We start from the raw sequence: 21,381 nt of genomic DNA on the forward strand, positions 1-21,381 counted from the left end.
TCATGAAACTAAGACAGTGCCTTTTTGTTTGAATCCCTGCCCCTTCTCTGTGATGACTTGGCTCCCATTCACACCAAGGGCACACTATGCAAGAGGCCTGAAAAGATCCAGGCAGATGGTTTGTTTGAATCAACACACAAGGCACCCACAACCCCTCATGCAAAAAAAAAAAAAAAAAAAGAGATGCCTCTTTTGCAGAGGCAGCATTTCCTAACATCTGCCTGTGCTACGATGGACACTGTCAATGGGCAGCTGCCTCTTTTGTCCCCTCCTCCTCCGGACTCCCGAGATCTGTGCATTACTTCATGGGGAAGCATCCCTTATGTTTTCAATTAACGCTCAGGTTTTAACACACGCACACTTGTGACAGCTGCAAGCTTTTCAGCATAAAATCTTTACAGAAGCTCAAGTTTATAGATAAGGTTTCTCTCTATGCCTGTACAACATTCATGTATTTTTTTATTCCAGGGTCAGATATATGTACTAAAGAAACAATTCCTAAACTACACTCAGGCTCCCTCTCTGCAGGGATAACCTTAATATTGAAAACGCTTATCACTTGGTACTCTAGGACTACACCCTATGTGCATTCATACAGCAATGTGAATAAAAGACCCTTTACCCCTGAGTTACAGCACTGACCCACGGAGTTCCCCCATCTTTTAAGGAAAGTGGTGCACTGACGTGGCAAAGTACTGAAATAACTGACAGAAAAGCTATAAAAGATTTACTGTCCCTAGTACAGGGGGCTGCAAGGAGGCAGAGCAGTCACTAAGATAATGATCTCATTTCTGGAGTACAGCCCAAAAGAAAGTCAGGGGAGACAGAGGCATTCCTAGAGGCTAAAGCTACTCTTCCACCGAAGAACTCTCCTGATTTCACCAAGCCAAAGTCAGGAAAGTCTCAACTTACAGTAACAGGTAGCTAAAAATCAGCACAATTGTGAGTGTGAAAGATTACTAGTTTGGCGTTTAAAAAGGGTCAAAAGACTTCTCATTCATTGGTTTCTGAAATGAAGGAATTTCTTCCTGGGATTCTGAGTCCTCGAAGCAATAGCATTAAAGAACAGTGCAGAACTATGCCCCAGAGTGCTTTCAGTGAGGAGGTACCAAAGCAGAACACCAAAGGGCAGCATCACCATTCCTATGTCACCAGACAACAATTTGGAGAGCAGAATTAAGCGTTTCTGCCCAAAGTCACTGCACAGTGGCAGATCCGGGAGCAGATGCAGGGCTCTTCAAGTCCACAAGATAAGGAATTTAATGTTCTAGTTTTGGCACACTCGTATGATCATTTGCACCGTCGAAGTGCAACGGGGCAGCGTTAAATGCGCCAACCCCTCGCACCACATTCCAGCAGTTCACGAACGAGACTGACCAACTGGAGACTAGCAGCATCATTTGGTTTTCCCCTCATTTGTACTGTGCACAAACCAAGCGTTAACATATGCAAGTAATTTTTAAGATGCAGTCTGTGACTGTATAAGAAAATTATAAGGTGAGTTTCTAGGGGTTAAACTCCCTCCTGGGCAGGGCAGGAACACAAGTCTCACACATCAGTAATGTCCTTAAAACAACCCCAGCCAAGCAATACCCCCTTCCTCCCAAGGAACAATGAGATCTGATGCTGTTCATGGAGTCCATGCTCCTGTGCATAAGCACGGCTGGCCCCAGAGCACAGCTTCTTTCAGTTACAGAAATAGACTACACCGAGGCAAAAAATAAGCACAAAGAAAACCTTTTTTTTTTTTTTTCTCTTTCTTTCTTTCTCCAAGTCTGTGTTTCCTGCTGGAGTGATGCAGTTTTAATGTGCAGTGCCCACACACCTCAGCAAAGAGAAGCCTTGGGAACTCATCTCACCCGATTATTGGTACCTGAGGTGACTGATAAGCCTCATTCATCAGAGCACTCCCCCCAGTTGCATTCACGCCTCCCCCACATCCGTGCCAGCCACTCCCCAACCCTGACATATTCCTGTGAGAGTTCTTAAACTAGAAAATGTACTGGCTAAAAAGAAAATAATTTACTCCACACAGACACGCACACACTTCAGATGCTACTGCAGCACCCCATGTGCTTGATGACATTTTCTGTAGTCAGAGGCCCCCGTGCTCCACAGTTTATGTTTGCTTGGATACCCCAAAACTTGCTGCACTCTGTCTTTGGTCTGAATCACATCTGAACTTCCATTGTAACAACCTTTTTTTTTTTTTTTAAATCGATTTTTAAATAAGATGGTTATGGAAAGTCACTGGAGACAATATCCTGTGAGCTTTCAGGCTGAAGAATGCCACCACTGTTCATTTAGAAGGAGCTCCCTCTAAAAATTGTTTTACTCTACACAGCGATTCACTCGAGCTGGCATTTGCTTATGGTAAACAGGCTGTTAGAGGATGCAGAAGGTCTGTCAAAAGCCACCAGTGCTAAGATTCTTCCACCCATCTCTCAGCCTTCTCCAGCAGGTCGCACAGTGCCTGCAGCCCTAGCCAAGTCCTTCATACTTGGCCAAGTCCCAAGACTTGGAGAGCCAGCATTCAGGAAGCTGCAGCACCTTCTGGTTTTGGGACAGATGCTCCCAACACAGTGGATATTGTCAGATGCAACACAAATTTGCTGATCTCCCAATTGTGGGTATGACGCTTGTGCTCATCCCGTTGAAAGATGAACTGTGGCGATTTCCAGAGGCTGAGGCAGCTTGCGTTTTGAACTGCCCCTGAGTGAGAGAGAACCAACATCTAAGTTTAACTATTCCTTTGAACATCTTGCTACCCTGAAACCAGAGTTTATCCTTGCATCCAAAGCACAACCTTGACTTGAAAGGAAACTGCTCCACAGACTTCGGTTGCACGTGTAGTACCCTATCAGGAGGATCCATCAGAATAGTTAATGCCAAGCACCACTACTACACGCTCCAGCCTGTTTGGGCAGAAAGGCTCCTCTGTCATCTTGCCGTGAATGAGCAGCACATACCGGGCAGGGAGGAGAATCACTCCGCTGTGATTTTGCTGACTGTAGGTTTGTATTCTGTTACTTAACAACACCTGACCCTATGACCCTTAAAAAGGGACAGAAACATCAACCATGGCTTCAAAAAAGGCTCCAGCCATAGCTATAAGAGAGAATCATTCTTACGCCATTTTGGGAATGCTGGGTACCAAACATCCCCCATGCCAACACTGGAGAGAAGTTCAATTTGTTCCTTCACAGGACCAACTTTCACACAAACTCCTCGACTTTTAAGCAGCCTCTAACACTAACCTGATGCCTGCAGGACAGTCACATCTTTTGGAGTGCTTAAAATTAATCCACTCATTTCATCTCTCGCTTTTCCATTCATTCCACAAAACAAGTGGCAAGTATTTTCTGATGAAGGTCTAGATAATAGGCATCTCCCATAACGTATGCTTCCATTGTATCGTATCTCCCACCCAGATCCATGAATAGCTACTTGAAAAAGCAATAAAATAAACATTCACATCTGCTTATTTAATAGCATTATTAACAACCCAGTGCATTTATAATTTTTTCCAGAACCCTTGAACAAGTGCCATTAGATTTAAAATCTTAAACATTCTTTAAAAGTACTTTAATTCACAGAAATCTTTGTTTCTAATATACAGAAGATGGTTACTTTTTAAAATCCATTCTCTTTTCATATAATCTCAGTATCTGACTATACAATAACTTTCTATCTATAGCATCTTCATGTTTTCCAGTCCAGCTTGCCTGTGCTTTAGGAATATAAAACAAAAAAATAATAAAGTTCTATCCACAATTTTACTAAGGTCATTTCCATAGTTCTCATGTAAAGCTTCTCTTGGAAAGTGCAGTATACACATGTAATGATACAACACACTTAAGCAATACTTTTATTATTAAGTGTAGGGTTTAAAAGAAGAGTAATGTAGAGCAGACACAATCGATGGTAGTTCTATTTACAGAATTTGTTAAACTAAGTGTCGGGGTGGGGGAATAGCGGAGAGACTGGAGATAGGAAAGGAGTTGTCACGAACTTTGATTTCTTTCCTTCTTAGCAAGAGGTCAATACATACATATTTCAGTCGTTCATACTTTCGCACATGGGAAACTGCACTTTTACTAATACAGCTACATACACATACACAAGGTTAGCAGTAAGCTATTAATTATTCCACTACAGAGGAAGAGTCCTTCTGTTCAGAAAGAGCTTTCAAATACAAGATAAAAATTCCGGACTTCATGACCATAAGCCAATGAAAACAAGTTTAGCATATCCAGCTAGTTGACAAACTAAGCATGTGAAGGGGAAAAGAAAAGGTAAAACCCATCGAGGCGTAGCAGCACTTACTTCAAACCATCTGAACCAAGTGCATGCTTGTTCCACAAAGACTGAAGAGTGGAATAAAGTCCACAGTAATCTTTGTCTACTGAAACAAATGGTTCCATACTGAACTGGTTTGCACTATATGCAGTTACAAGAGAAAACGGGGAACTCAGAACAGATACCAGATGCTTGACTAAAACCAGGATTAAAAATAGACAAACAACCGTAGGACAATTTGTTTCGTACACCATTTACAGTAGGTTGGGGATTTTTTTTTCTCCCGGTCAAACACAGAAAAGAAGTCACAGAAAATACATCTGCTGCTGCCACAATGCCCTTTTCATCCAAAGAAGGTCAACAAAATGCTAGTCACAGCCATACTCACATGTATTTGGTTCAAATCCTTGTTATGTTTCACTTAGGGTCATTTTTGCAGCTTTAACAATCTGGTTCGGTTTTTTTTTCTTTTTTTCCCCTCCCCCAAGGAAGCACAGTTCATTCACAAGCAGGATTGTTAAACAGCAAACCATTAGCTGGGGGCAGTCCGGAAAACTCTCTTCATATGCACCATGACCAGAGGTACTAGGCAAGACTACTTCAGAGGAACTCGGTGCTTTCACCTCCTCTGAAGCATATACTGGCAATTTAGAAACATCAGCTCTCCTAACCTGTATTCTGCAGGAGAGGGACGTCCCTACCGATCTCACCTGTCCCCTTCCCTCCTGCCCATTCATCAGAAAACAGGAACAAAACAAAAACCAAACCCAAAAACACAAACGCAAAGATTGAAACACAGTTGTTCACACACTACTCTAAGGAGAAAGGAGTCTGTTGTACACAGGGATCATACATCAGCTACGATTATCTAATTCATTTACAGTTAGGCTTTCCATGGTGCTATGTGTACATCTCAGCAGGGCGGCTAAGGATGGTGCTCCCTTTAGACACAGGCTAGCAAAGACAGGTGCAGAAGGAACCATAACGGGTTTTTACCAGCTTTAGAGAGGACTACCTGGAGAACCGAGACAGAATCTTTCCCAGGGCATGGGAAGACAGGGAGAAAGGTGGGTGACTGTCTCCTGTTGGCAGATTTGTTTTTCTTTTAATTAAGGAGGGGAAAAAAAAAAAGCCCAAAAGAACCACAGCTGAAGGTAACTCTTCTGGAAATGAAAGCAGAGGATTAGGTACGTTACAGAAACTGCGTCTGCTACTGTGTCACTGCTACAGGTCTATGAGCTGATCCACCAGCAGTAAAGACCTGGCTATGTTGGGAAGACTGGACTCAGAGCTTCCACTGTTGTTTCTAGAATGCCCACCTGAAAGTGTGAGAGATAGGAATTCAGTATTGAACAGGACACACACACACGACAGTTTCAGATGTTCAAGAGCAAGCAAGCAAGCAAAAAAGTCAAAGCAAAACACAGAATTTGCTCAAGCTCTTCTCATTACCTGCATCACGATAGCAACAACATTCCCCTGCTTGCTCTTCCACCCTCTCCCCACCCCCCCAAACCTAGCTCACTAGACTTGCATGGAAAAACCTCACCACAGCCAAGCCTCCACAAACCATTGCTTTTCCCCAGGCTTTACATCCAAGCCGCAGAATTCTGTCCTTTCTAAACTGCTATAAAGCAATTACAAGAACTCCCACAACCTATAGAAAGGACTGTTTAAAGTTTCAAATCTTGAACATTAGTGCTGTTTTAAGAGCACCTTTGAGTTGCCAACTACTTCAGGGAGAGTTGAGCTATCAGGCAGCTTTCTATAACTGGTGCTTTGATACTGAAGGGAAGATGCTCCTCTTCATTCAAGGTAGCCTATCTTGGCCCAACTTTGGTAGAAATCTTCTCTGACTTTCAGCAGGGGCAGAGTTTCCAATGTCTGAGAACTTTTTCTAACGACTGTCAGTCTTTGAAAGCTAGCATTAGATGCAAAGCAGGTGTACAGCACATTCATGCTGTAAACAAAAACGGGACTTAGGGAAATCAAAAAGGTTCTTTCTACCATCAAGCTAAAAAAAACAACAAAAAAAACCCACCGAAAAAGGGAGCCCTGGAGTACATTTAGTTTTTATTTTTAAACTATGCTAGCGTATCAAAAGCTGTAATCAAAACCTTTCAATGGCCTAACTCCAGAGAGACCTATTTGACTGACCAGACTGCAAAATGCTGCCTTACTTCTGTCCCTATACGAGCTACAAAATGCAACACTATTAGTTCTTTTAAGGGAACAGTGCTGCTTCTTAGACTTAACCCTACAGAAAACAAACTGTTTGCAAGTCTCCACATTAATGCGATCTAGGTGACAGGAATGCTGCAAGAGGAGAAACTTTCCAGTCTGTCCTAAGGACTCTGACTCCTCAAAGCTCTTTAAAGGAGGTGGGTACAATCAACCAAACCTCACACACTCAGTTCCCACAAGCACCAGTCAGAAGTGAGAAAAACCTCGACTTTCTGCAGGAGTTTCAGAGTTATAGGGTTTATCATCATCTCCCTTTCTTGCACCTCGTGCCAAGTTCACTTAAAGGTCAAAGGACCTCCTTCCATTGGCTTGAAGAGTAAATGAGAACGTCAGAGGACGCAGTTCTCCATCGCACTTCAGCCAGAGGTTTGTGCGTGCCCTGCCTGGCAGACTGGTAGGAGTTAAAGATGCTTGTGTGTCTATTGTCTTTTTGGACATGCAATCTTCTCACAAACAGAATCTAGAGAAATTTCAAGGACAACGTAAATCAGAGAAAGGCTAAGCTCACTAAGTACTACAATGATAGTATCTTACAGTTTACTATTTGAATTAATTCACAGGTGCTGCAGCAGCACTGCTGCCCCAGAACTAATTTATGTTCATTGCTTTCCTTTTTTCCTTCCCTTTTTCACCCCCACATCCTGGCTTACCTTGTGAATTTTTGGATATCAACACTGGAATTGGGTCAAACTCATCTTCTGTCACTTTTTCAGAGCCCTCAGGAGCATCAAAGCCTGATATCAGGTTAGTATCTTCTGCAGCATAAAGGAGAAACAGCAAAAAGGAAAAGAAGCAAAGATAGCAGAGAAGGCTGGTTAGAATTGCTAAAAAGTGTTAGGACATATTTATGTTTTCAGAGACAGGGTTTAGAAGCAGAAGTTTCATTTAAAAGGTGAAATAGAGTTGGTAAGTCTTTGGTAAAGAAGGTAAGTAGTAGAGAACCAATTAAATACAAAAATGAAGTGGGGGGGAACAAAACAAAACAAAAAGCAAGGCAAGTAATGAGAACCAAAATAAAGTTCGGCCAATCTGAAGGCTTAACAATTGGCATAATTCAAAGCTGTGGTAAAAGCCTGGGGCTTAAGCTCCCACGGATTGAAGGTATTCTTTGTCATCATGCAGTGGCTGTCAGATATTAGTAGTTTGAGAGAGCAATCTGGCTCTTCAGTTCCCAGCTCTCAGAGGAAAAGGGCTGGGGGAGGATGGTGGTGGTGGGAACCACAGAAGAAATTCCAGACACCTGTGTTAGGCAAAACCCCTGAGCTTTCACCTACAGTGATAAAACAAGAAGTGCAATATGAAGGCAGATTTCCAATGAGTTTAAATGCCTGAAGATGTAACTAGATACCGAGAGAGATTTTTTCAGAGGCCCCTAGAGCAGTTCTGGCATATAATTCCATTGATTTCAAACCACATCAACTACAGTTAGACACTTGGTGGGAGGCACTTTCAACAATCTCCACAGTAGATGAGACATTCATCTGCCTTATCAGGTAATTACATACCTTTAGGGACTTTCACACTCTTGCTGTGCATCACTACTTGGTACTTTAGGTACCTAAAATACCTTCCAAGATCAGGTTCTCAGTTACTACCTGAAATATTTCTGAAAGCCTAGCAAGGACATGTACAAGTCCATGGTTCAAGGAACAGGAACATCCAGTTTGACTCCTATCAAGAATAAAAGCTCTTTACCTAAAGCTGACAAACATGCTAACTGGTTTTGGGTGAGAAGATGCAAGAAAGGATGCTATGGCATGGTTGGAGCATCAATCCATGCCCAGAGCATGGCTACTTTAAGTCCTCACAGCCCCACTGATAACTTGCAGCATTGCAGTTCCACAGGTTGATTATAGCCATGGACAGCAGCATCTGCCCCACAGGTGCTTTAGATCACCAAAGGCAGGATTGGAGAAACAAAAACAAACAAAAAAAGACTGAGACAGATGTACAGTTAATAACCACACCCAGAGCTATAAAAACAGGTTTTGAAAGAAGCCACAGATGAGTTTTGGAAGATTTTAATATTTTGCCCCCCCTCCTCGCTAACAGAAGTCTCACTTTCCTCATCAAACGTGAGCCTTTCTCATCTCAGAGGGAACAGCAGGGCAGCCTGGGAGAAGTCATGCAGGAATCTGTTAATTCATTTTCTCATTGAGTCACATGAACAACGTTTTGGCTTTGCTGTGTTCCAGACATGGAGTAATAACGGCTCAGCATACATTTCAAGCCATTTACTCAAAATAAAGTGGTATGGAGGTGTATTATAGCAAAGAGCAATTAGAACAACTGCTTGTTTAAACCTAAAAGCTCTATGAAAAACACAAACTCATTCTGAAGTGCCATCGAGTGTAAAAATTGATTACAGACTGTTTTTACAGCGATTCCTCTGAGGGCAGATCATTTTCTGTTGCTATAGGGATACCTACCAAACGAGCCAAGCAAAACCCATCATCAAGGGGCACCCAGTAGTTGTTAGCACTTGTGCTCTGGGCCTCTCTGTTCAAGGCAATAAATAGCACAGGAGCCCTGGTCTTCCCTCCCACGCGGGTGGATGTGTATTACCCAATAATCACTACAAGCTTGGCTTATGTGAGAGTCATCTGCTAACACTTGGCGTTGCCCCCAAGGGACACATGCACTGTTCACAACTGCTTTAGCCCATAATAGGGACGTGCCAGAACACAGCAGAAGTTCCCCATGCAAGTCACGCTCCAGCTGATAGCTCTTCAAACCATTCCAGTGCCGCTGCTCCAGCCACGCTGTATGGAGAGGGCCCAGATTTCAGCTGGATGCTCTGCTGCTTTGGGCAGAGCCAAAAAAAGAGAGCCACCTGAGTTCAGACCCCTCTGCCCATTGTCCTCTCCTCTCGCTTGTTAGCGGAAGGAGACCAGAATCACTGCATGGTATTTCCACAATTCCACTCAAGCTCAAATACTGAGGTACTGCTAGGGCTGATCTGCAGCTCTTCGGAATTACCACACATCGTCTACTCTTCTGCAGCTCTGCTTTTTTGTGTTACTGTGAAACTCTTCCATTTTTCAATCGGATATTGCACTCAGACTTCCATTCATATTTGCTGTGACACTGCAGTTTGACTCAAGAACCTACTCCTGATAAACTCTGAAAAGGAAAACATTCTCCAGATCTGGAAGAGCTCAGTCATATGCTGCAGATGCCAACTCTGACAAACCCCCAAAAATACCTTTCATTTCAAAAACCTGTGACACCAGCATAGATGATTAGCAGGCTCCCTTCCAGAATTAATAATACAGCATAACAGCAGGTCTTAAATCCCATGTGCAAAAAGCAAACCAGAGTGCATTCAATTACAAACCTGAAGATGGGTTGCCCACCCTTTAAGGCTCCTGTATCCCTTCTGCTGTATCCCTCTTTCAGGGCAGAGGCCACCTGGCTTGACAAACCTTGTCTTTACAGTGAAGCTGAATATTTTAATCTATATTTTTCCCTTAGTACTTCAATGTGCGTTCCAAGTTTCACCAGCTTGGGAAGAAAACAAAACAACCACCACCAGAACACAGGTCACAGCATCTCTTGTGTGAACCAGTATCAGCTTCGCTTCACAACAGCTAAAGATTGAGTCCCAGAACTGGTTAGGTATTAAGAGACAAAGGGACAGTTTACCTTTGTGAGGTTGAGCTGTGAAAGCTACAGGAGCAAACTCATCCAAGAGGTCGGCAGCAGGGTTAGAAAGCAGAGAACAGTCAAGCAGAGAGTCTTCCCCAGTGAGAGAGTCTGAATCCAGGTTAACATCCAGAGGCCGCAAGGTAGCATTAAACAGGACACAAACACTGTTAAGCTCATATTCTCATATTCCTGTTCCCATCTGCTTAGCGTACAGAGCTTTCATGTAAAACAAGTGCAAAAGCTACTATTTTTTGTGAAAGAAAACATTTCTTACAGCTCTGAACACAGAACGCATCTCTGGGGCTAGCTGCCCTCTAAATCTGAGTATAGAACTACAAAATGCCACACAAGTGACAGGTTAAAGTAGGGGGAGTGAAGGAGAGTGCAGGGAGAGAAATAGTTGCAGGGACTCTGGCAAAACTAAGTGCACTGGCTATTTCACAAGAGACCTCTGAAAAGAGGTTGAGTCTATCTGCTGCAAAAGCAGCCAGATCAAGGCCTCCACAGTAAGAAAGGGACACGAATTGCTTACAACCACACCCAAATGGAACAGACAAAAAAAAAAAAAAAAATCAGTGACTGCTCCAGATTTCAAAAGTGCTTCATCAGAGCAATAATCTGGCACCTATAGATCTGTAATGGTGGGCTGAAGGAATACTGTACCATTATTCACAAGGAGACAAGTGACACTGTCACAGAACCATGGAGCATCCACTTACAAGACACACAGCAAGCCCAGTTTACACTGGTGGGAAAAGTCTCGAGAGAAGAGATGCTTATGCTCAAGCAGACAGTGCTTTCTGATTTACACAGCCCACGCCAGTACGACGCATCCCTGCCCCCCAGCACCCTCCTGCCTCACCAACCTGTTCTGTTGGAGGCAACCGACTCAGTCTGTGACACAAGGCGTTGGGGCAACGGAGCCTCGAGGCCCGGTATGAGACTCTCAACAGCTACATCAGGTTTTCCTTTCCAAATGTGCAAAACACCAAAGCAGAGAAGAAGCCAGAGGTTAGTTTGCAAGACACAGTGTAAGTAGTAAGTAAGGCAGCAGTTGTTTGAATCCTTTTAGTGACCCTCTAATACGTTTCAGCTACACCGGCCACAACAAGAGGCTGAAGTTAGATCAGTGTTAATTTAATCACGAGGGAAGACTGTAACACATTAGTGGTTGGTGGGTTTGAGTTTTTCCGTGAGTTATTTATCTATTTAGATTTGTGGAAACCCAATTTGAAATACCCAGAGTGTGGAATGGGAGGCTAATAATGCCTGCCCTGCAGCTAAGCAGAAGGCCTGGGGCTGGGCAAATAACTACAAGCTTTTGCAAGATCCTTTTGCAGCAGAAGGAAAACATTGACCTTTAAGGATTCCCCTTGCATTGGAAGTAACAGATCATTAAAATACTGTGGAGCCCGTAGCATATTCCAGTTAAGCTTGTAAAAAGCCAAGACTTGGTATCATCTTTTTTCCATTTTGACTGTCCAGTGGAGCAAAGAGATGATTAAGTTTTGGAACTTGTCTCATTGAAAACATCAGTCCCCAGTATCAGCTAATGTTGATGCCCATACAAAAGGAGATGTTTACAAAGGCTGGATGGAAAGATTTGTTTTCATAGAAACCATAATGGGGAGGGGGAGAGACACAGAAATAACTGCCACAGTCGTACCAGCCAGGTATAATGCCTGTCCGGGTCCCTTCCTCAAGGACCAACATCAAGGTAATGACCAAGAAGTTAAAGAACAAGGATGCGCTCAAATGCTAGCATCAGAAAAGGTCTAGTTGGCCAACCTGAGGGAGACTAATGACTACTTTTGCTTGCATAGCAGCACGTATCTCGGATTTGCAGGATCGTTATCTAAGAGTATTCAGACAACTGCCGGAAACTGCAAAAGGGAGGGAAAAAAAATAGTCTTGCTATTTAGATGACTCAATTTCTACCCTTCTATTAAAAGCTACGAGGTTGCAACCATTTAGCCAGGGGATCCTGGCTGGGACCCAAAAACCACAAAAGCAGCTGATTGCAACTAACAGCAGCCTGCAATTATTAGTCTTTAGTACGTTTGGCGAGTAGATCAAAATATGATTCTGCAACACTCCAAAAATCTTTATATTGCCTGGAACTTGGTGCACCTGGGCTCATCGCTGCCTAGCGAGTTTATTCTCAGCATATGCCCCAGGTCAAAGGCAACACTGTCCTCCTCATCCTGCTGAGGCTCGATGCAGAGGCAGACAGGCTCAGTGCCTGGGCCATGGTTACACACAAAGCCTCTAGTAGAAACGGAGGGACTTTTTGTGTCTTCTCCTTCAGTCAACAGTTAACTTTCTTCTACCAAGACCAGAAGAACACACAAGGCACGACCAAGCCATGTTATTATGCCAAAGCTTGAAGGCTAGATTTTAAATACAAATACCAAGTCTTTGCTGTTGAGACGCTAGTCTCATGGGGAAAAGGCAGATCTGCCTCAGCATAATCCATAACTTCCTATCACATTGTGTTTCGCCAATATTAGCAGCTGTTTTCAGAGCCCAGTGTGGGTAAACACGTAGAATTATCATGCGGGACAAGACATGCCATGTAAGACAGAGGGGAGGAGGCGCCCTGAGTTTATTTTTACCATTCACAGCATCTGACGTGCTACCGAAGGGGTCAGCGAGAGGCAGGATATCAGGGAGCAGAAGCGCAGTCTCAGGAGATTTGAGTCCCTCAATCAGTTTTTCTGGGTTAAGCGGGAAAAGGAGGAAGGCAGGCAACAGAGGAGAAAAAAAGCAAAAAAAAAAAAAACAAAACCAAGAAAAGACAACATTAATCAGGTGCTCAATTCAGTGGCTCATAGGCCAGTGTGTCAGCCTCAGAAGAGCATCTGTGCAATTCTGTGTGCAAATAACATTCTCAGAGATATTAGAGGGCAGCTATTCACCAGCTGGCCACGGTTGTCTAAGACAACTGAGGACATCCTCACCTACTGTGTGCTGCTCTCCCTAAGGAGCCACTGTAAAATAGCATGCAGTTCTTTCACTCCTACCCAAAGCACAAAAGCTTAACATGACCTAGTGAAAAATCAAGTTAAAAAAAAGAAAACCTGCAGTTCCCCCCCCACCTCCCTATGCTGCGGAGGTCTTTGTTAGTCATTTTCTAATGGTAAGAAACAGTACTGATGATCAGAAGCCTAAGATGCTAGAGCTAAGTATACAACACCTATTAATTTGCTCAAGACAGCCTTAAGAGCTTAAGCAAAACCAGAAATCATTGAGACACTACAGCGCCACACATCAGAACTTGCCCTTCGGTTAAACAGCTGTCTAGTTAGCAATTAATTATTTCAACTATCAGGTTTCAAACCAGACATGTCATTCTCAGCGATCCAATTCCTGTGGTTCCCATTATCCTTCACATACAGAAATTTAGACGGCCTGGGCAAAAAGTTAATCTCAATTATTAATCTGGTGGATGAGTGATTTTGCAATCATACTAACCAGGTTTTCAATAATAAGCTTAATTATTTAGCTTTCACCACGGTTTCTTTGCAGAACAAGAAGATAACATTTTCAGGATTTGCTAGAATTATTCACCTTCAGCAGAACAGCACTGATAAAATTTGCTCCACATAGACAAACCTGGCCCTTTCAACTTGAAGTGACTGCATTTATAATCTAATATTAGAACAAGCTGTGGCCTCGCCCACAGTTACATCTTTACAAAATGTATACATCTGTATTTTATGTTTTGAGTTCAAAGGCTGGTGTAATTATTTATCATCCGAAGAAAACGTGCTCATAACTGCACAAAAGCACAGGCTTTATAATACTGCTGTATAAAAGACTTACCATGCTGAGAAAGCCAAAGAAAAGCTGAAGTTGCACTGTTACATGACTGGTAACAATATCAATCTTTTTTATTGCCTTATATAAATAATAAAATAGCCTAGTGGCTTTGGAACTACTTGTTCAAAGCAGGACAAATTCTACTCCTCATAGAAAACTTCACAAGCCAACACGCTAAAGCAACCAGGAGGGGAAGGAAACCCAAAAAGTGACTCAAGAGGCAGCTGTTATACCATGAAAAGCCTGAAGGTCAACTGAAAAAAAAAACCTGATGGGGGCAGCGGCCTTAAATGTACTCAAAACCTTCCCACCTCTGAGTAATACTCAATTTCAAAGGTCGTATTTGCCAAAGAAGATGTACCCCAACTACAGAGGTGTTATCCTTGGCTTCTCAACACCAAAGAGGGGCTTTTTCCTTAGATAAATGAAAAGGTTGGGCACAGGGGGTTGGCAACAAAAAGAGGGATTGATGCTATCAGAAGGGGGATAAGAAGGGTGGGACTGATTATAGTGTGTTGGGAAAACATAACACAGGAGAGGTTTGGGGACAAGCCGACTAAGAACACACTCAATTCCTTTTCCCAGAAGGGAAGTGGTAAGGTAACAGGTATCCACTCAGAGTACAGCAGCTGACTTAAACAGCATCTTAAAATCAGGTAATCCAGACAGCAAGGCACAGGACACAACTGTGGAAAAATTATGGATTGTCTCAGAGTTGAGCAGTTTCAGATTGGGTTTGGCTCCTCCTTTGAGATGAAGCTTGTAAGCTATGAAATGACACCTATGTACATTGTGAATGTATTCCCACTTTAGAGGTTCAGGCCTAAGATACTACTTTCAAAGCACGTTCTTACAGGAGGCCTGCCTGCCAATGCCTACCCCTTCTCAAGGTGCTTTCATCAACCTCTACCTTCAAACCCATATATACAGTAATCATTCCTTTTATCATCCCATTTCCAAGCGTCTTGCTCCTTGAAGTCTCCCTTCCTCAACCTTACCTTTCCAGTTTCCTCCTTTTTCATTACTGCAGATTTTCCATTTAACACAGTGGAACTGCCTCCTGGTCAGGGACTAGAAAGCTGCCTATTGAGCTCAGCCACTTTTTAAACATGCAGAAATTACAAGAATAAACATGGTGGTGTTCTCCCTGCATTAGTTTTCCCTCCTGTCCCCTGAGCTCAACTGGTTTTATGCAAGGCTTTAGGCTGTCAGTGGTTCTTTGTCTTATTTTGTTACTTGTCTCACAAGATCTCCTTTCTTCTTTCCTTCATTGTTGGTGCTAATCTGCCAACAGTTACAGGTAGCTGCTGCACCTCTTAGGGCATGATTAAAAGGAACTTCATCCCCCTTGAGTGAGGCTGAGAAGTTCAACAAAAACAAGAAGGTGTCAGGATGAATGGGAAAAGAGATACCAGAAGTAACAAAAAACCAAAAAATCAGATGCCTCAGTCTACTCTGAGGCCTAGAGTTCATTTCCCTGGTCTCTGTTTCACGTTGCATCTTGCACTAACCTGTCGGAATAAGAGATAAAGTAAAGGAAGAGCAGTTGCTTTAAGTGGTGGGAAATTCACATTCAACTAAGAGCAAAAAGTTAGCCAAGGCCCAGTGAAATCCACGGTTATGCATTAGTAAGCAGGAACACCTTCTCTACCTGAGTTAGGTTTGGTCTCTGCAGCACAAAGCGCAACATGCTTATTAACCCCCCGCCCCGTGTGCTGAAGGAAGTTTTTCAGAATCCACATCAGACATGCAAGTCCAAGAACACTACATGCCGTTGCAGAGGCAAATAAACCCAGCCCCAAGCCTCTGCTTCACTATAGCTCCAATGATCAAAACAGTAACTCAAGGAGCGTATCTTCTGCACACTAAGCTGTTCCCCTGCACATGAACATTAGGCAGCTGCAGTTCAACTATCTACAGACCTAGAAAGAAAAAACAGTCTCTTCCATGACCCTGAACTGCATTTTGGGCCCTGCTACGGAGGGAATTCTCTAGCAGATGTTTGATTTTAATTTCCAAGAGAAAAGCTGCTTCACCTGCAAGTTAAGTCATGGTTGAGATGGTGAGAAGCCAGGAATGCTAAGTAAATTGAGTGGGTAGGAAATACAGCAGTGCAAGAGGAAAAACTGGGATTACTGGTCTTGTTTCTCTTATCTGTACAAACACGAGAGTTCCAAGTCACACACATATGAAGTGACCATCAATTGCAGAACAGCCTCCACCACCAAAGCAAACCGCATGCAGCACTTATCTGCCACTTGCAGAAAGAGATGAAGGCTACAGCCTCGGGTATGGGCTTCTCTAGAACACTCTCCCCCATCTGCCACCCCCTTAGCAAAGACCTTCTACTGGAGAAAAACCAAGAGAGATGTTTTGCCACTGCAGTACCAGGCATGTGGGCACACAATCACAAGCCGTGTTTTAGAAGTGGTTGTGACGGCAAAGAATATCAGTTATGCAGCAAACAGCAATGGAACCAGAAATAAACAAACAAATAGAAATGTCTTCTATGCTGCAGTTTCAGGGCCCATTGTAACTAATTTTGTGCATGGATAGAGCTCAAACCAGAGCGTGACAGGACAAAACGCATTCTGTATCAGTAACCATGCAGTTAAATTCAGCATTTTGTAGTATCAGAGGTCCTTCTGCCTCAAATCCAACAGACATGTCCTGATTATTCATGCGTAGACATGTGAACAGGCCAAGGATAAACAAGGTTAAGAAAGTGTAAACCAATACAGAGATATTTTATATCATACAGCTCCTGAAGGGCTCTAAGGAAGGACTTTTATCAAACTCCAGCTGGGAAATGTGCCCTTTAATCAGTGACTGTGCTCCCACATGAAGCTGCCTCGCAGAGGCATCCTCTTCCCCAGGCGGCCTACTGGGGAAGCATCTGCCAGATGCTTTCCAGGCCACAGGGAAAGCAAGCTTGGTCCAGGTTCAGGATTGATCTGACTGTTGGTATTTCATTTTCTGTCAGGTTTTCTACTTTGCCCATTTTCAGTCCTGAGACAATGGCAGCAAGTTTGCTATGGCTTTGCATCAGAGAGTAAGAATGCTGGCTGAGTAAGCACGATTCATTAGCAAGTCTTAAGAAGGTGTCTAAGCTTCAAAGCATGAAGGGGGGGACTAAAAAGTGCCCCTTTAGCTCTGGAAAGGGTTGAAGCCCAGCCACATAGTGTAGCCTTTAGGAAGAAAGTAATCCATTCGTCTAAGTTCCCAGTTCCTCACAGGAAAAAATTACTGGTTGTTTCCTATCGTAGTCAGAGTAAGCAAAACACTACGCAGAAAAAGCAGAGCAAGAGCCTACAGCAAACAGCTCTCAGAGACATCCCCAAATGGCAGACATTGGTAGCTTCAGAGGCTGGAAAACCAAATCACTTCATCCAGGAATGAAAGCAAGATCCTTTCCTCTGATTTGCACCAACATAAGAAGGAAGTAATGCCAGTTAGCATCCGCAGAATTCACTATGGATTTATACCATGGGACAAGAAAGCGAGATCAATCATGCGTAGGTTGAGGAGCACAGCTTTGAACAATCCAGTGAGAAAATTTTGACCTTTTTCTTCAGATCCCTTTCTTTTCCAACACATGCACAAATCTGATTTTTGAGATTTGCCATTAGTCAATTTGCACAGACTTTGCATCTGCAACACCACCACCGCCAAAGAGTACAAGTTGGCATGCTGCATTTATACTTGGCGATATACCCGTTAAGCGACAAAGTATATGCAGAAAGCATTTTAAGAAGGACTAGAACTTCATGAAAAAAATAAAAGTCAAGAGACAGGGGAGGCAAACAGGTTTTTAGTTAGAGCAGGCTATTAGAAAGAATAAAAAGATTCCTGAGAAACTTGCAAGTTAAAAAAAAAGAACGGAGGGCAAAAAAATCTGTCATTTGTTGGTAACACACTGAACAATCAAGATGCAACATCTCAAAGCCAAAGAAGTCCACCAGCCAGGCACCGCACACAGTAAGAACATTACTCACTCGTGTACTGCGGAGGAATAGCAAAAAGAAAGACAATTCAACAGAGCACACAGCAGAGTTCTTTTCTTCGGATGTCAACTGAGAAAGAAAGACAAGGTTGTAAAAATCCTGCCAAGTCAACTGTGCCACGAGTGGGAGGGCAAATTACCAGGGTAGGTATAGATTAGTCACTCACGAATATTTCTGCCTATTGATTCATCAAGTATTCAAGATTAAAGGAAGCCCTGCGCATTATTCAGCAGAGGACTTCGACTAATCAAGGGAAGGCAGTGGACTTCAATTTTCCTAATGGGGTTCCTGTCAAATAGAATTGCTTCTTATATAACAGAAATAGAGAAGAAAAATATAGCCACTGGCATGCTTTAAAAACACATGCACGTGACTTTGTAAACACCATAGAGAATAGCAGGACAACACTTAACAGTGGCTCCTTAAGAGATCAAAATCCAACAATTTTAGTTTAACTTTCAAGATCTCAAATATTTGTCAAACAATACCCCTTCAGATCAAAGTCAAAACCCAGATGGAAACAACGCTATATACTATTTACACTCATTTAGTTGGAATTCCAGTGGTCCATTGGCTTTGTTGCTCCAAATCATCAAATCACCGTATTATACTCGCAGTTAATAACATGGCAATTAATTCATCAAGTTACGAGTAGTTCCCTTTTTGCATCTTCCCAACTCAAGATGTAAACTCAAATCATTAGTACACATCAATAGGTGTTCATGCATGCCTGCAATTACTTTATCTCCATGTGTCATCATATTACAAATATAAGTTCTTATTAGAAATACTGTTTTCCTTTTGTGGTTGTTATAAACACCCTGACATAGGGGGGCATGCAATTGTCTTCTCAGGATTTATGGGCCTGGGGTAGAGTTTTGCCGATTAGAAACATTTATCAAGTATTTTGTGCCAAAAAATAGAAGAGCCCTCCTACACATCAGTAATAGTGGCCCTGTCAAAGCAGCTGAACTTGCTTGTTTTGACAGGGATGTCAGTGATTTGAGTCCTAGCTCATGTTTCCAGGTGCCAGAAACTGCCAGCTTCAGCAATCTCATCTCAACACTTCACAATTCCTTCCCATTTCCAGTTCTTCAAACACTGCAATGGCCTGAAACTCCCCTCCAGCTCACTACACTGCTTTGGCACCCTGTGGGGAAAGTTTCGAAACCCAGTGCCTGGAGGCCACACATTAGAATACAATGAGAAAAAAAAAATATTCAAATTTTGCTTAAAACTCCCATTTTTTAAGCCAATTATGTTTTAAGCAGGAATGGTGATCAGGGCCACATATTTTTGATAGCTATCTCTAGAAACAGGCCAAGGGTGTGGACACATTTTGTTCTGAAATTGCGCTGCAAGTTACCCACTTCCTTAGCCCTGATAAGCCTCCTCTAGGGCCAATGTAAAAACACGCAAGTCCATGGGTATTTGAAGGAAATAAAGACAAAAGTCATCCTTAAAGTGCTATTTAAAAGCCTCAAGGAACTCCAACGTGATAATGAGTCTGTAATAAGCAACACTGTTTGCCTTTTCATCAAAAATGAGAATCCAGTGTGTGCCCAGATGGCACAGGCATGCTTTCTCAGCCTGTGTTTCCTTCCCCAGCTATGTCTGCCTGCTTACTTAGATGTGCTGGACATGGAATTTCTCTTATCTCACTTTCTGTTATGGCAAAGACAATGTCGCAGAGGCCGCTTCGCATTGCTGTTCTTCCAACAAATAACTAACTACACTAAAGACCCATTTGTCTCTCAGCTGCAGCTAAGATGCTGAATTACTGCAGGGAGTAAATGGTTGTGTAAATTCACAAAGAATGGTCCATTCTGTTTCGAAAGGGGGTAAAAAAGATTGACTCATTGTGCAAAGACAGCATCGTACTCAGTACTGATGCAGAGAGGCCACGGCTACCACCACCCTGCACACACGCGGACTCAGCGCACGCAATCCGTGTGGTGCAATCCGCAGCATGGGGGAGTTTGTCCTCCATCCAGTAACAGGGAGGAGCAGAGTTTCTCTTTCTCAACTCTTACACCTCAGCGCTGCTGCTCAACAACTCTGTGCTTACTCTGCTGCCAAGGACCCACACCCACTGTCTCATCTCTCTCCTCTTCTGCAGACAGGAGAGAATAAGCCAGGACTGCTGATGGCATGGAGTATGTGGGAGAAGGATATTTATCTGGAACTAGAGCAAGAAGGAGACACCCACCTCCCACCCCAAACCAACCAACCCTCAAACAATTGAAAGGAATATTTTTGGCAGGATCTCAGAGGGCATTTCGCTGGGTCCACTCTTCATTTACTCAAAACTTGTTTATCTGGGCTATTCTGGAGTTAAATGATATAATTAAAACCTCTCCTGACACTGAGATGACTCTTCCTGACTGAAGAGTGCAGGTAACTCTGTCAAGACAGCACTTAAGCATTTCAGTTTCAGCAGCTAATAAGGGTCATGGGCTAAAGCAGAAGTATTCACATGCTCTGGGTCAAACCTCTCATTAATTCTGAAAAACCTGCTTTTCAAAAGTACTTGAGTCCAAAGTCCATTCATGCCAATAGAAAAGAAGTCAAAAGAAACAAAACCTACTGTACCTAACAGGCATAAAAACCCTAGACTTGGGACTATTCATGGAGTGAAGCCTCAGTGACAAAGGGGAAGATCTGTCTTGAAGCTTCATAACACAGTTTAATTTCAGGTCTCCAGAATACTCTGTGCAAAATTCAGCCTGCCATGATCGTACAGGCTAAATTCATACTCACAGACGTAGCCACACGTAGCAGAAAAATTACCATTCTGATCAAATACAGCATTATGATTAATCAGCACTGAAGCCTGCAATAAGCTTATTAAGAAGAACTTGGCTCACTTTCCTACACATGCACACGGAAAAATGTTTTCGGTATGAATATTTAATTCTCCCTTATTTTAACAGATGTTTTGCCATATTTTTACATCCTTCTTGCCAGCTCCTCTTACTAGTTACAATTCCATTAAGAATTGCAGTCATTATGCATGGCAGAAGGAATACACTGAAAACCATTCTACTTCCACTTGATTGTTGTCCAGAGCTAGCATTTCTGCCTTCTACAGGGCGCTACGTCACCTCTTCTCCAGAAGCACTTACCAAGAAGCTTGTTACCCACAACAAGTGAAAAACAGCCTCCTCTAGGATATTACACATCTCCAGCGCTGTGATCCATGCAAACAGCATCGTCTGCTAGAACCTGCTGTCCAAGGTTTGTCTTTGCTGTACAGATTTAACTGACTACACAGCACCAAAAGTGTGATCTCGCTAAACCTACAAGCAAGCAGTTGTACTTAAAGCCACACTTGCTAGCTGTAGCTCCACGAAACAGGCTCCTC

General features: G+C 42.9%; 1 protein-coding gene across 8 annotated transcripts in view; it reads right to left on the reverse strand.

Moving 5' to 3' along the window:
* AAK1 (AP2 associated kinase 1) overlaps nucleotides 1-21,381 on the reverse strand; it is an 86,245-nt gene that overhangs the window by 9,132 nt on the left and 55,732 nt on the right. Inside the window, exons 18-22 of one of the 8 annotated variants that reach the window (XM_064472782.1) lie at nucleotides 12,807-12,908; nucleotides 11,058-11,159; nucleotides 10,189-10,299; nucleotides 7,194-7,298; nucleotides 3,564-5,618 (exon numbers count right to left, since the gene is read on the reverse strand). The exons of 2 other annotated variants lie outside the window; for them this stretch is intronic. In XM_064472782.1, coding sequence (XP_064328852.1) covers nucleotides 5,524-5,618; nucleotides 7,194-7,298; nucleotides 10,189-10,299; nucleotides 11,058-11,159; nucleotides 12,807-12,908 — 515 coding nt within the window. In that variant the 3' untranslated portion in view covers nucleotides 3,564-5,523. Of the gene's footprint in view, nucleotides 1-3,563; nucleotides 5,619-7,193; nucleotides 7,299-10,188; nucleotides 10,300-11,057; nucleotides 11,160-12,806; nucleotides 12,909-18,030; nucleotides 18,087-21,381 lie in introns of those variants that run through there. 5 more of the 8 variants (XM_064472776.1, XM_064472777.1, XM_064472778.1 and 2 more) reach the window with 5 other exon arrangements.

Source organism: Phalacrocorax carbo, chromosome 24 (assembly GCF_963921805.1).
Source record: "Phalacrocorax carbo chromosome 24, bPhaCar2.1, whole genome shotgun sequence".
Lineage (NCBI taxonomy): Eukaryota > Metazoa > Chordata > Aves > Suliformes > Phalacrocoracidae > Phalacrocorax > Phalacrocorax carbo.